The 13,200-nt window shown below is 36.9% G+C and overlaps 1 protein-coding gene across 1 annotated transcript; it reads left to right on the forward strand.

The window, feature by feature from the left end:
- Positions 1-290: 290 nt before the first annotated feature.
- On the forward strand, positions 291-1,689 carry LOC125471219 (stemmadenine O-acetyltransferase-like). The gene has a single exon (XM_048571419.1). The coding sequence runs from the start codon at positions 330-332 to the stop codon at positions 1,671-1,673; it is 1,344 nt and encodes a 447-aa protein (XP_048427376.1). The 5' UTR covers positions 291-329; the 3' UTR covers positions 1,674-1,689.
- Positions 1,690-13,200: the final 11,511 nt, after the last annotated feature.

Here is a 13,200-nt window from a genome sequence, read left to right on the forward strand (position 1 = left end):
AGTCTAAGCCAACAATTCTGTCTCGACATTCCTACTGACACCCAAAAAGCACGCACAATCAAATAATACTTGGACATTCTCCCGGTATTAGTTGAACTACTTTCTTTTTGGCCGGCTAATTAATATTGAGCCAGAAAATCAACAACAAAAACCACACTGGCTATATATGAACACAATCGCATAAGCAACAATCCGTATTCGTCTTTACTCCTCCTCCCTCTCCCTATATGTATACGAGTAAATACACGTAGGACCATGCATACCATCAACATAAATTAGCTCCAAACTTCTTGCTACTAAATAAAACATTCGAGCTGATTAATTAGGAGATGGGAAGATCAATGAAGGTCCAGGTTGAAGTTATCTCCAATGAGATAATCAAACCATCTTCTCCAACTCCTGGCCACCTTCGTCATTACCAATTCTCCTTTCTTGATCAAATAGCTCCCCAAGTCTACAACCCTTTACTCCTCTTCTATGAATACAATGCCATGACACATCTCAATATCACTGAAATATCCAACCACCTTAAGAACTCGTTATCCAAGGTCCTATCCCTATTCTACCCGCTAGCGGGTCGAATCAAACACAACCACTTCATACATTGCAATGACGAGGGCATCCCCTACGTCGAGGCTCGAGTGCTGAATTGCACTCTCTCTGATGTTCTCAGCAATCCCAACCCTGGTGAACTTAACAAGTTCATGCCATTTGAACTTGATGATATTACCAATCCATTACCCTATGGGGTCCAGCTCAACATATTTCAGTGTGGAGGGTTTGCTATTGGCCAATGCATTTCTCACAAGATTGCTGATGGGTTGTCCTATTTCACGTTCAGCAAAATTTGGGCAGCCATCGCCCGTGGGGAACAAGCCAACATAGACCCCCCACAATTTGTGTCAGCCACACTCTTCCCACCAAAGGAGTTCAATATTGGATTCGATGGAGGCATTGGAATCACAAAAGATAGAGTGATAAAGAGGTTCGTGTTCAATGCCTCTAAAATAGAGACCCTCCAAGCAAAATATGAAAAAGATATGAAAAGCCTCCAACTAAAACACCCCACGCGTGTTGAGACCTTATCCGCTTTCATATGGAGTCGATATGTGGCGGCTACAAGGGATTGTACCGTGAATAAGTTGTACATGGTGATCCATGCAGTGAACCTACGTCCGCGGTTTAGTCCACCATTGCCTCAACATTCTTTTGGGAATCTTTTTCGTGTTGCCATGACATCACCGCTACGAATCAGTAATGGCGGGGAGGAAGAATGTGATGGGATGGTGATTGGGGAGGTGCGAGAAGCGATAAGCAAGATTGACAATGAGTACGTGAAGCAATTACAAAGGCAGGGTGATGAGCACTTGGGTTTGATGAAGAAAGCTGCTGATAGTTTCAAGAGAGGAGACATGGTTGCGGTACTTAGCTTCAGTAGTTATTGTAGGTTTCCTCTCTATGAGAATGACTTTGGTTGGGGTAAACCTGCGTGGGTGGGATCACCGGCACTGACCTATAAGAACGTAGTGCTTTTCATGGACACCAAGGAGGGTGATGGAATAGAGGCATATGTTAGCTTGGAGGAGAGAGTCATGGCCAAATTCGAATGTGATACCGAGTTGCTCTCTTATGTTTCTCCAGCCGGTCGGGTCCTGCTGAGCTGTGGACATTAATTTCACTATGTTTGTGTTATGTGTAACAAATAATGTTACCCTCATACAACTGTTCCCCACTATCCTCCCACCCTTTGTGTCTCACACAACTGTTCTCATCTATCCTCCCACTCTTCCACCCATAATACTCTTGCTAGATGCTTGCTTTTGAATGAGAAGCCTTATTTGACCACTATATTTGTTACCTGCCTCAAGAGTGAGTCATCGTTCAATCAGAGTAGGGTGTGCAAAACCACTTTGGTGGTTTCGGTCTCTACGTTGCCTTTTTCTACGGTTTTGATGGTGCTTTGTCTACTTGTTTTGTTAGTATCAAAATTCTTTGTTTGTTGGTCCTCGGGTGGTGGACATGGTTGCTGGTGTTGTTTGTTCTTTTTGTTGGCTGAGTGTTTTTGGAGCAAATTTATGTATTGTTTGTGGATCTTTGATGTTGTGAAATTAGTGATATTTGGTTTGTTTTTCATTTCGGGTAGCTTTGTATCTTTGTTTTTGTTTAGGGGCGTTCGTTTTTTGTTGGCACCAATGGCGAATCAGTTGACCGGACCGATGGAATGGCGAGGTGTTTGGTAGTTGTGGCGTTGATGGCTTCTATCAACAAATTGAGTCTAATTCAGTCATCATGTGCTTTATTTGGGCTTTTATGTCCTCTCAGCCTGCTTTCAGCTTGTTTTTATATTTATCACTTGTATTGTGTGTACAACAGATTTCTGAATGATTCATTTTCTATTAATGTCACCAATATATATAGAGAGAATTACACATGTTCGACACATCCTTTGATTTGAGTATGTCTTTTGACCATGGGATACAACACATTGCAGCAGTATGTCCAATGGGTATATTTGATACAAAACACCTCTTACCCAAAGGATCATGAAACATGTCTTTTCGGCAACAATCAAAAGATGCATGTTAAAATTGAAGAGATGTGCTTTTGGGTCAATAACCCAATCCCATCCCCTGTCAGTCAAACAGCTGCATATATATATATAATATTTTTAAAATATTCAACAATCCTTCCCTATTTTAAGAATATATAGAAAATGATATTACAATAATTCTCTCTTTATAATTAATCACAAGCATATCGATATAATCATGCATACAATAAAGGTGTCTTTCGAATTAAACCTTTAATTAGTGTAAGTAATTCAAAGTTATAACGAATGTGATGGTGACCTAAATTCAAATCAACTGTTCTTATGTTAAAACCGGAATTGCTACACACATGATTATGTCTTATTTCCTTAAAGAAATTGCTAAACTAATTAAGCACTATTATGGCCTTGTGCTTCATCCTGGTTTCATAAACATTTATAAGAGAAAACCCAACTCTTGGTAGAAACCACTTCTTATGTTCATATAGGTGAGGTTCCTTCCCATGTCCCTGCTACTATAGACATAACTACAAATAACCTCATTAACAGATAAAACTCATCCTCTTAAACGTAGCAGTCTTGCACTGATCATCCTGGAATGAGCTATATATTAATTTTCAGTGCTTTCACAACCACTTAACAATAACTTGTTATTACCCATTAAACTTTTAAACTAGTGATGTTCTAGACAAAGTTGGGTTACCGTTATTGGTGGCTAATTTTCAGTAAAGGGTTTTAACCTCATTCCACTAGATGTACTAACTACCAAAGCTCTTGAAAGTGCTTTCGTTAACGGATTCGCCAAGTTATTACTTGATTTAACATAAATAATATTAATAACTCCATCGGTTATTAATTGATTGACACATTCATGTCTCAAGCTAATATGTCTAGACTTTCCATTGTATACATTATTGTATGCTCTAGACAAAGTAGCCTCACTATCACAGTATAAATAAATGGATGGCATTGGTTGTGGCCACAACTCTATTTCCAATAACAAATTTCTAATCCATTCTGCTTCTTTACCTATTGCTGCTAATGCAATAAATTCAGATTCCATAGTTGAATGTGATAGTACATGTTTGCTTCTTTGAAGCCCAAGATATTGCTCCTCCGGCAATTGTAAAAATCCACCCTGATGTAGACTTATTATGATTAGCACTTGTTATCCAACTTGCATCTGACTAACCTTCAAGTACTGTTGGAAACTCAGAGTAAGTTAAACTCAGGTTAATAGTTCTTTTAAGATAACCAAAAATTCTATTTATTGCTTTCCAATGAGCAGTACATGGATGACTAGTGTATCTAGAAAGTTTGCTTACTGCAAATGCGATATCTGGTTTGGTACAATGCATGGCATACATTAAACTTTCAATTACACTAGCATACTCAAGCTGTGCAACAGACCTACCATAATTATTAAGCAAAGTTTCACTAGGGTCATAAGGGGTATTTGCTTCTTTTATTTGTAGATGCTTAAACTTAAGAATCAATTTTTCTATATAATGTGACTGACATAAAGTGTAACCCCTACTATGCTTCTTTACTTTAATTCCCAAGATAGTATCTACTTCATTCAAGTCCTTCATCTTAAATTTTGAATTTAGATACTCTTTAGTTTCAGATACACCTTTCATGTTGGTACCAAAAATTAGCAAATCATCGACATATAAACATATAACAACACCATAATCATTTGTGAATTTAGAGTATATGCATTTATCAACACTGTTATGTCTAAATCCATATGATAAATGACAAAATCAAACTTTTCATGCCATTGTTTTGGTGCTTACTTCAATCCATATAACAACTTTACTAATTTACAAACCTTCTTTTCATTCCCAAGGAGAACAAACCCTTTTGGTTGTTCCATATAGACTTCTTCATGTAAATCACCATTTAAAAAAGTCATTTTCACATCCATTTGATGCACATGCAAATAATATAAAGATGCCAATGCAAACAATATTCTAATTGATGTGAGCCTAGCTACTGGAGCATAAGTATCAAAATAATCTATTCCCTGTTTTTGCTTAAAACCTTTGGCAACCAGCCTGGCTTTAAATGTCTGAATAGACCCGTCTGTATTGTATTTTCTTCTAAATACCCACTTACAACCTATTGCTTTTGATCCTTGGGGCAAGTCTACCAAAACCCATGTCTAATTAGACATTAATGATTCAAATTCATCATCTATAACCTCTTTCCAAAAGGCTGCATCTCTTGAAGTCAATGCTTTGCTTAGACTTTTAGGATCATCCTCAACATTCAACAATATGGGTATTTTCTTAAGAACCCTTGTTCTATTTCCTTCAACTAAAAATACAATAGATTGAGATGAAATAAAATCAGAGCCTAGAGTCTTTTCTTTTCTTACCCTTTGGCTTTTCCTTGGTTCATTAACAGTTTCAGACTGTTTTCTTTTCTCATCTTGAGAATGACTAGTAGACGGATTAGAGAAAGGTGTCTGCTCATTCTCTTTTCCAGACACTAAGTAATCGTTATAAAATTTATTTTCTATAAATTTGACATCTCTAGACTCAACTATTGTATTTGAGTCTAAATTAAGCAACCTATATGCCCTTGAATTTTCTGCATATGCTACAAATATGCGTTTAATTCCTTTTGGACCCAACTCGGATCTCTTAGGATCGAGTGCCTTATAAAAAGCTACACAGCCTCATACTCTCAAATATGACAAATTTGGTTTTCTTCCTTTCCAAATTTCATATGGTGACACATGTGTCTTTGTAGTAAACAATGTTTCACCCCATAAATATTTTGGAGTATTAGCATTAATCAACATAGAATTAATCATTTTAGTGAGTGTCCTATTTTTTTCTTTTTACCAAACCATTTTGTTGAGGTGTATAGGGTGCAGATCTTGGATGTATAACACCATGCTCTTCACAAAAAATATCAAATTCACATGAAAAATATCCACCACCTCTATCCCTGCGAAGGCATTTAATTTTCCTTCTATTTTGGTTTTCAACTTCAGCTTTATAGTGCTTAAAACACTCAAAAGCTTCATCTTTATTAGACAATAAATAAACATAAGTGAACTTAGAACAATCATCTATAAATATGATAAAATATCTTTTTCCTCCTCTTGTTAAAATATCATTGAATTCACATATGTCAGAATGTATTAATCTAATAAATTTGTATTTCTTTCGGCAATTGAAAAATATTTCTTAGTCATTTTCGTTTGAATACATGTTTCACATTTATTGTCACATCCCGACCCGGGGCGGATCACTTCCCGGGCCCGCTCCACCACCGTAGCACGATATTGTCCGCTTTGGGCTTACCAGTCCCTCACGGTTTTGTTTTTGGGAACTCACGAGCAACTTCCCAGTGGGTCACCCATCATAGGATTGCTCTAGCCCCCTTCTCGCTTAACTTTGGAGTTCCTACGGAACCCGAAGCCAGTGAGCTCCCAAAATGCCTCGTGCTAGATAGGGATGAGAATATACATATAAGGATCACTCCCCTGGGCGATGTGGGATGTCACAATCCACCCCCCTTAGGGGCCCGACGTCCTCGTCAGCACACACGCGACCAGGGTTAGGCTCTGATACCAAATTGTCACATCCCGGCCCGGGGCGGACTACTTCTCGGGCCCGCTCCACCACCGTAGCACGATATTGTTCGCTTTGGGCTTACCATTCCCTCACGGTTTTGTTTTTGGGAACTCACGAGCAACTTCCTAGTGGGTCACCCATCCTGGGAGTGCTCTCGCGCGCTACTCGCTTAACTTCGGAGTTCCCATGGAACCCGAAGCCAGTGAGCTCCCAAAAAGCCTCGTGCTAGGTAGGGATGAGAATATACATATAAGGATCACTCCCCTGGGCGATGTGGGATGTCACATTTATCATTATAATCATCATTGCAAGCAATTAAACTAAATGTGCGCATGTATTTTGAAGATCTAAAATTTATATGTACTAAACGCCATAAATGAGAGGAAGATTCAACAATATAAGCAGAAAAATTCACTTTATTATTAATACTTAGTTTGAACATCCCATCACAAGAATACCCCTTCCCAACAAACATCTCATTTTTTGACATTATTAACTTGTCAAACTCTAGAACAGTCTTTATACCGTTATTCCATAGTAAATTTGCAAACACAAGATTCTTTCTAATTTTTGGAACATGCAGTACATTAAGCAATGTCAATTTCTTCCCAGAAGTAAACTGAAGTTCAACAATTCCTTTTCCTAGAACTTTGGCGGAATTATGATTCCCCATTAAAACTTCTTGATTGTCCGTTGATGCTTCATATGTCTTGAATTGTGCCTTGTCATTGCACACATGTACAATAGCCCCTAAGTCGAGCCACCAATTGGAGAATTTTATTGCCGCTGCCATATTCAGTTCGGTAATCATACCAATATGCATCATTGATACCATTGCAACAATGCTATCAATTCCAGAGTTTTCAACCATATTTGCACTATTGGTCTTATTGGCATATTCCTCACTTACTTTTCTATGTCTACAATCACGAATTTAATGGCCTTTCTTTCCACAATGGTAGCAGACACCATTTGCATTCTTTTGATTGTTGTTGGAATTGGTCTTCTTAAACTTCCCTTTGTCAATTTTGACTTTGAAGTTCTTTTTGTATTTATTTCCTTCGACAATGTGAACTTTGGAGGAATCTTGATATGCAAAATTCTTATCACGATTTCGAGTTTCCTCTTCAATTTGAATACCCTTTTGAAAATCCTCCAAACTAATATCTTCCACCATGTGTAGAAGTTTCCTTCTATAATTATTCCATGTTTGGGGTAATTTTGCCATAATAGCCCAACTATCATAGGATCCGGAATAACTATTTTAAGTTCACGAAACTTTGAGACCAAGACCAATAATTCATGAACTTGGTTTAGGATGAGTTTGTTATCAAACATAGTGAACTCATAATATGTGAACATTAAAAATTTATTGGTACCTCTTTTCTCCGTTGTGTACTTGTGTTCAAGTGCTTCCCAAATTTCCTTCGGAGATTGAATGTGTGCATACATGTCATATACACGATCAGATAATGTGCCCAAGATGTGTCCTCGACATACCAATTCATCTTCTTCATGCTTCTTTCGATCGGCAACTATTTTGTCCGAGTCTTTGTCACTTGGTTCACGAATAGGCTCCAATTTCGGGTTCAACACATATATGACATTTAGAACAGTAAGCATGAAACGCATCTTATCCTTCCATCGAGTGAAGTTTGGTCCATCAAATTTGTCTAGCTTGTAGATATCTTGATTGATAATCTTCAAAGTCATGTTATCAGACTTGTTCTCCATAACGAAAATAACACTTTTAAGATTGTTAGAGAAAATGTAGAAATATAGAGAATAATCTGAATGATGACTTTGAGGTACGACTTGAATTGTTTCCTTAAGTGTTATTTGCCCCCACTCGAATAAGTTTGCTAAAGGGTTATTGGCAAATCACTTCCAGGATACAACAAAGTATGAAATATTTGATTAGCAAAACCGAATTGTATTCCCTTAGAAATAACTAGAAAGAAATTGTATGAATGTGATGGAGAGAAAAGAGAGCAATGAATGTAGAAACAAATTTCTAAAATTGTGTGTGAAACATTATGCCACAATAGGTATTTATAGGCATTTAGGCACCCGTTCATCGAGTCCTTTCATTTTAGTTGAAGATATACAACTCTTCTTAAAAGTGTTGATCCAAAAGACATGTCTTCTATTTAGAATTTTCAGAAAATAATACTGACTAATTATATCTTTTAATTATACTCATACAATTTGATGAAGCATCATATCTTTTAACCAAAACTTGCAACCATTTAAAAAATATACTACCCTAAAAGGTTGAATAAAACACAACCTTTTGTAAGGTTGCTACCCTTTCTGTGCGCACACACACATGCTGCATAACACAGCCAAGTCATATATATATATAATAATTTATATACTTATTATTGAAATCTCTAACAGTGACGGCGGGGAGACATGGCTACGTTACTAGTTTCAGTAGTTATTGTAGGTTTCCTCTTTATGAAAATGATTTTGGTTGGGCAGACCTGCGTGGGTGGGATCACCAGCACTGACCTATAAGAACCTGGTGCTTTTCATGGACACCAAGGAGGGTGATGGAATAGAGGCATATGTTAGCTTGGAGGAGAGAGTCATGGCTAAATTCGAATGTGACGGCGAGTTACTCTCTTATGTTTCTCCAACCGGTCGGGTGCTGCCGAGTTGTGAAAATTAATTTCGCTATGTTTTTGTTATGTGTCACAAATAATGTTACTTTTATGAGTTTTAATTAAATTTAGCCCCAAAACTATCCTAAATCTCTAACCCTAATAACATCTCAGATCTCCCTCTGTGTCTCACACAACTCTCCTCTATCCTCCCGCCCTTCCACCCACAAATACTCCAATTGCCTGCTAGATGCTTACTTTCGAATGAGAAGCCTTATCTGGTCATTTTATTTGCTACCCACCTTGTGAAGATGTACAAAACCACTTTGGTGGTTTGGGTACCTGCACTGCCTCCTTCTACAGTTTCGATGGTATTTTATCTACTTCAATAATTCTTCCCTTGCTGGTCCTCAGGTGGTGGACATGGTTGCGGGTGTTGGTTGTTGTTTTTGCTAGCTAAGTTTTTATTTATTTTTTTTTTTGAGCAATTTTATATATTGTTTGTGGAACTTTGATGTTGTGAAATTAGGGATTTGGTTTGTTTTTCATTTGGTGATGCTTTGTATCTTTGTTTATGTTTTTGGGCCTTTGTGTTTTGTTGGCACCGACGGGGAATCGGTTTATCTGACCAATGGAATGGCAAGGTGCATGGTAGCTGAGGCAGTGACGACTTATGTCAACAAACTATGTCTAATTGAGTCATCATATGCTTTGCTTGGGCTTTTATGTCCTCTTAGCCTACGTACAATTTGTTTTATGTTTATCTCTTGTGACATCTTTTGCTATCAATAAAGTTTATGTTTGACAAAATAAAAAATTAATCTCTTCTAGTTTTTTCCTAAAATGCTTTACACTTTATTTGTATCAGCACTCATGTCATGACAAGTCCATATTGATCAATATGACAATATGTACTAAGTCTCGCCTAATATACATATGGTTGGGGCATTTTGATCTAGATTCTTGGTTTTGAATTAATTTCTCAAACCTTTTAGAGATTTGATCAAACTACTGTTCTACAAAAAAAAAAATTCTTAAAAAAAGGAACAACTGGTGATAAGCCGCGGTTATCCACTCTTTCTGGATGTGAAGAGGCTATAGGGAATTTCACCTTACCCATGGTTACAACCAAGACTAGCTCGGAGCATTGAACCCGAGACATCCCACTTTTATTTATTTATTGGGGAGCCGTAGTCCACGCCCTTACCACTGAGCCAGTTTTCTACAATTTTAATTAATTTATTAATTAATTTCAATTAGTTAATTAATTTATTAATTTCAAATTACACAAATTGTTATTATAATTAAGTAATTTAAGTTACAAATTAAGTCCAATATATAACAAACTCCTAAAATCTTGCACAAGAATATATTGTTAATTTATGTCCTGTTAATTCAATATTTAAAAGAAAATTCTATAATAACAAAAAAAAGGGTTGAATTGTGAGTACAAAAACGCGATGGTTTTTTTTAAAACAAACAAACAGTGATATTTTAAACTTACCAATGTACTCCAAATGATAAATTCTCACATGATATTACATACATGATATATATACATGCCCATATATATTAAAAAATAACGGACCCATAATTTGGTACATCATTGGTACGTTAAGTAATCCAAATTTGGGTACAAATTAGTATATGTTATTTAATTTTCGTTTAGATGCATATCAAGCTACTGGTATGTTTATATTATCAAAATTTTGGTATGCAAAAGCTAACGGCAAGTTATGTATATCTCTAAAACCTATCAGTACGTTTCAAGCCAATATGGGTACATGTCAATTCGGTATTGTACAATTTCAATTTAGTAAGCATTAGGTATGAATATGTTTTAATTTAACATGGGTACATTTTAATTTGAGAATAATCGTGCTAGTACATATCAATGTTTATTTTCAAAAAACAATGGTACATTTTCAATTCAATAATACTTGAATTTCTAGAGAGAAAAATAACAAATGAGAACTAATCATTAACGAAAGTAGGTACAACAATGAGGAAAAAACGAAGCTTTACATATAGAAACAAAAATATATGCAATATGAACTATTGAGTTTTAAACATTTTAAGGAAAGACAAAAACACAGAATACCTAAAGCTCAGCCCAAACTCATAGAAATAATTTCTTAAAATAACAGCCGAACCCCTAACAATTATTTTTGTACCGGCCCAACCTACACAACTTCAAAAAAAATTAATGAATGCCATCAGCTCAACCCCTCCTTAACCATTTTTGTAGGATCGCTTTTGGAATTATATGTTGAATCAGTTTGCAACCTTTATTTCTAGAATTAGTTCTGCATATCCTCAATCATTTTTGTAGAAATAGTTTCAAATACATGTAAGATGCTTGCTTAATCCAACTTCACCTGATATTATTTACTTTTTATTCTTTACCGACAACCTCAATGTTAAATTCACAATTTCGTTACTGAAAAAGAACAGAAACAGTAACAAACCAAGTTTCACGAAAACCATCTCCAAGATCAATGATCCCAACACTGAATATAATACTGGATGAATTTACAGTTGCCACACACACACACCAAGCATCGGAAAACTGATTCAGTTTCCAGTTTAGTGTGCTGCTCCCCAATTCGGAGTGGTATTGGCCATTACATATAAGAATATCTAATGTGGTTCCTTTGATGATCGGCATTGATTTGGGTGTACCAATCTGTTATGTACAATCAGAGAAATGAAAAGAAAAGATGGGAAACTCAGGAACACAAAACAGTAAAGGAAAGTACCATTTTGGGGTACATAGATAGCAGCATCAATCAATCATGTGAGACTAATGAAAAAGGAGGTTTCTGTCAAGCTGCTACACTCCTCTACACAAGTAATGTTGTAAATGGAATATGTACGTTTCATATATAGCCGTCCGGAAGTGGTCTGACAATCTAGCAAATGGAGTAGGATTCTTTCTCCTTTTTTTTTTTTCCCTCTTTTTCCCTCCTTTTCTATTTGAACGGTCACGGTTAAGGTACGTCAACATCTTATATTAATTTTATAAGAAAAGAGAAAGACAAAATAGAGAATGTGAGAAAAAAGGAGGAAAGAAGATGGAAAGAAAAGATGAGAGAATCCTAGTTCCTAGCAAATAGACAAACACCCTTTTAACTCGGCGTCACTAAATCCTCAAACAAATCGAGCCCAACCTAGACAGTGAGTATACACACACAGCACACTTGCACACAATTGCTTTCGTTGGCTTTCCCAACCGTAACTCTGTTGTTGCATAAATATCAACAATTAATGATAAATTTATATGCTAATTATGGGGTTAAAAATAATCACAAGACGACACATGGATTTTTGGGTCAAAAGGACAAAATTACCCTTGAGGCACACCTGGATTCCTACATGCCAGTAATGGGTAATCATCCCTCAACCAAGTCAAAAGTGCCCAAAATAGGTAATAATTCAAAACCTATTTCATTCATCCTCATCAAATCCTCTCCACAAGATAATTCCCAAATCATTCTTCTTTTATTATATTAATTAGCTAATCAGTTGGGAAATTATTTTATTAATTAGCTAATTAATTGGTTTATTATTCAATTATTCCTAATTAGCTACAAATCATGAACCTCACCTAAAATACCAACCAAGTGGCCAATCCTCCTCCTCCTAAAAGGGCCAACCACACCCCTATAAATACTATCTCATTCTCTCTAAGACTCATTTCCAATTCTCTTGCTAAATTCTCAAAATTTTCCAGACACTTTTCCCTATCGAAGGTTCTTCAACCAAAGCCCCCTCCCCCCAAAATTCATCGTGTGCACGTGAGGTTCTTGGCCTTAACCTAAGGTGTTATTTGTTTTGTAGGTGCAATTTTGTCCAAGATCAAGGAGGAAGAAATTTGCATCCACAAATTGGTGCTTTCATTGAGAGTTGAGTCACACACTCGTAGAAGACTCTCACATCTAAGGTTTTTCGTTTTCTTGTTCATTTGTAGATTTTTCATACGTTCTCATTCTTAGAATTTTTATTTCTAAAAATTCTTTGGTAAAACGTAAAAGAAAAGTACAATGGCAAGGGATTCGGAAACCTCGATGAACGAAACTTCATATGTTCAAAGATCCAGATCAAATGATGGAGGACGAGACGTAACCCCACCACGACGATCCACAAGGCTCAACACGATGGCAAGATGAGCAACTTTACCACCAAGGAGCACCACCACTGTGGCAACCACGGGGACTACCGTGGCAATGGGGAGTGAGCCAACTCTGTGGAAGCAAGCCCACGGTGAGCAAAGGGCAGCGAGGCAACCACCAGCTTAAGCTTACACCAGTTTGCAGCAACAAGCCTAAGCTGCTGCCCTAGCAACGCAAGCCTTAGCCTGGCACCCACATGCGCCACATGCCGAGTAGCCCACTCCCGTGGCCCAACCTGCTCCCGCGGTCCAATATGCTCATGTGGCCCAGCCTACTCCTGC

The sequence above is a fragment of a genome, unplaced genomic scaffold, assembly GCF_019419815.1.
Source record: "Pyrus x bretschneideri cultivar Hongxiangsu unplaced genomic scaffold, Pyrus_bretschneideri_v1 Contig6, whole genome shotgun sequence".
NCBI lineage: Eukaryota > Viridiplantae > Streptophyta > Magnoliopsida > Rosales > Rosaceae > Pyrus > Pyrus x bretschneideri.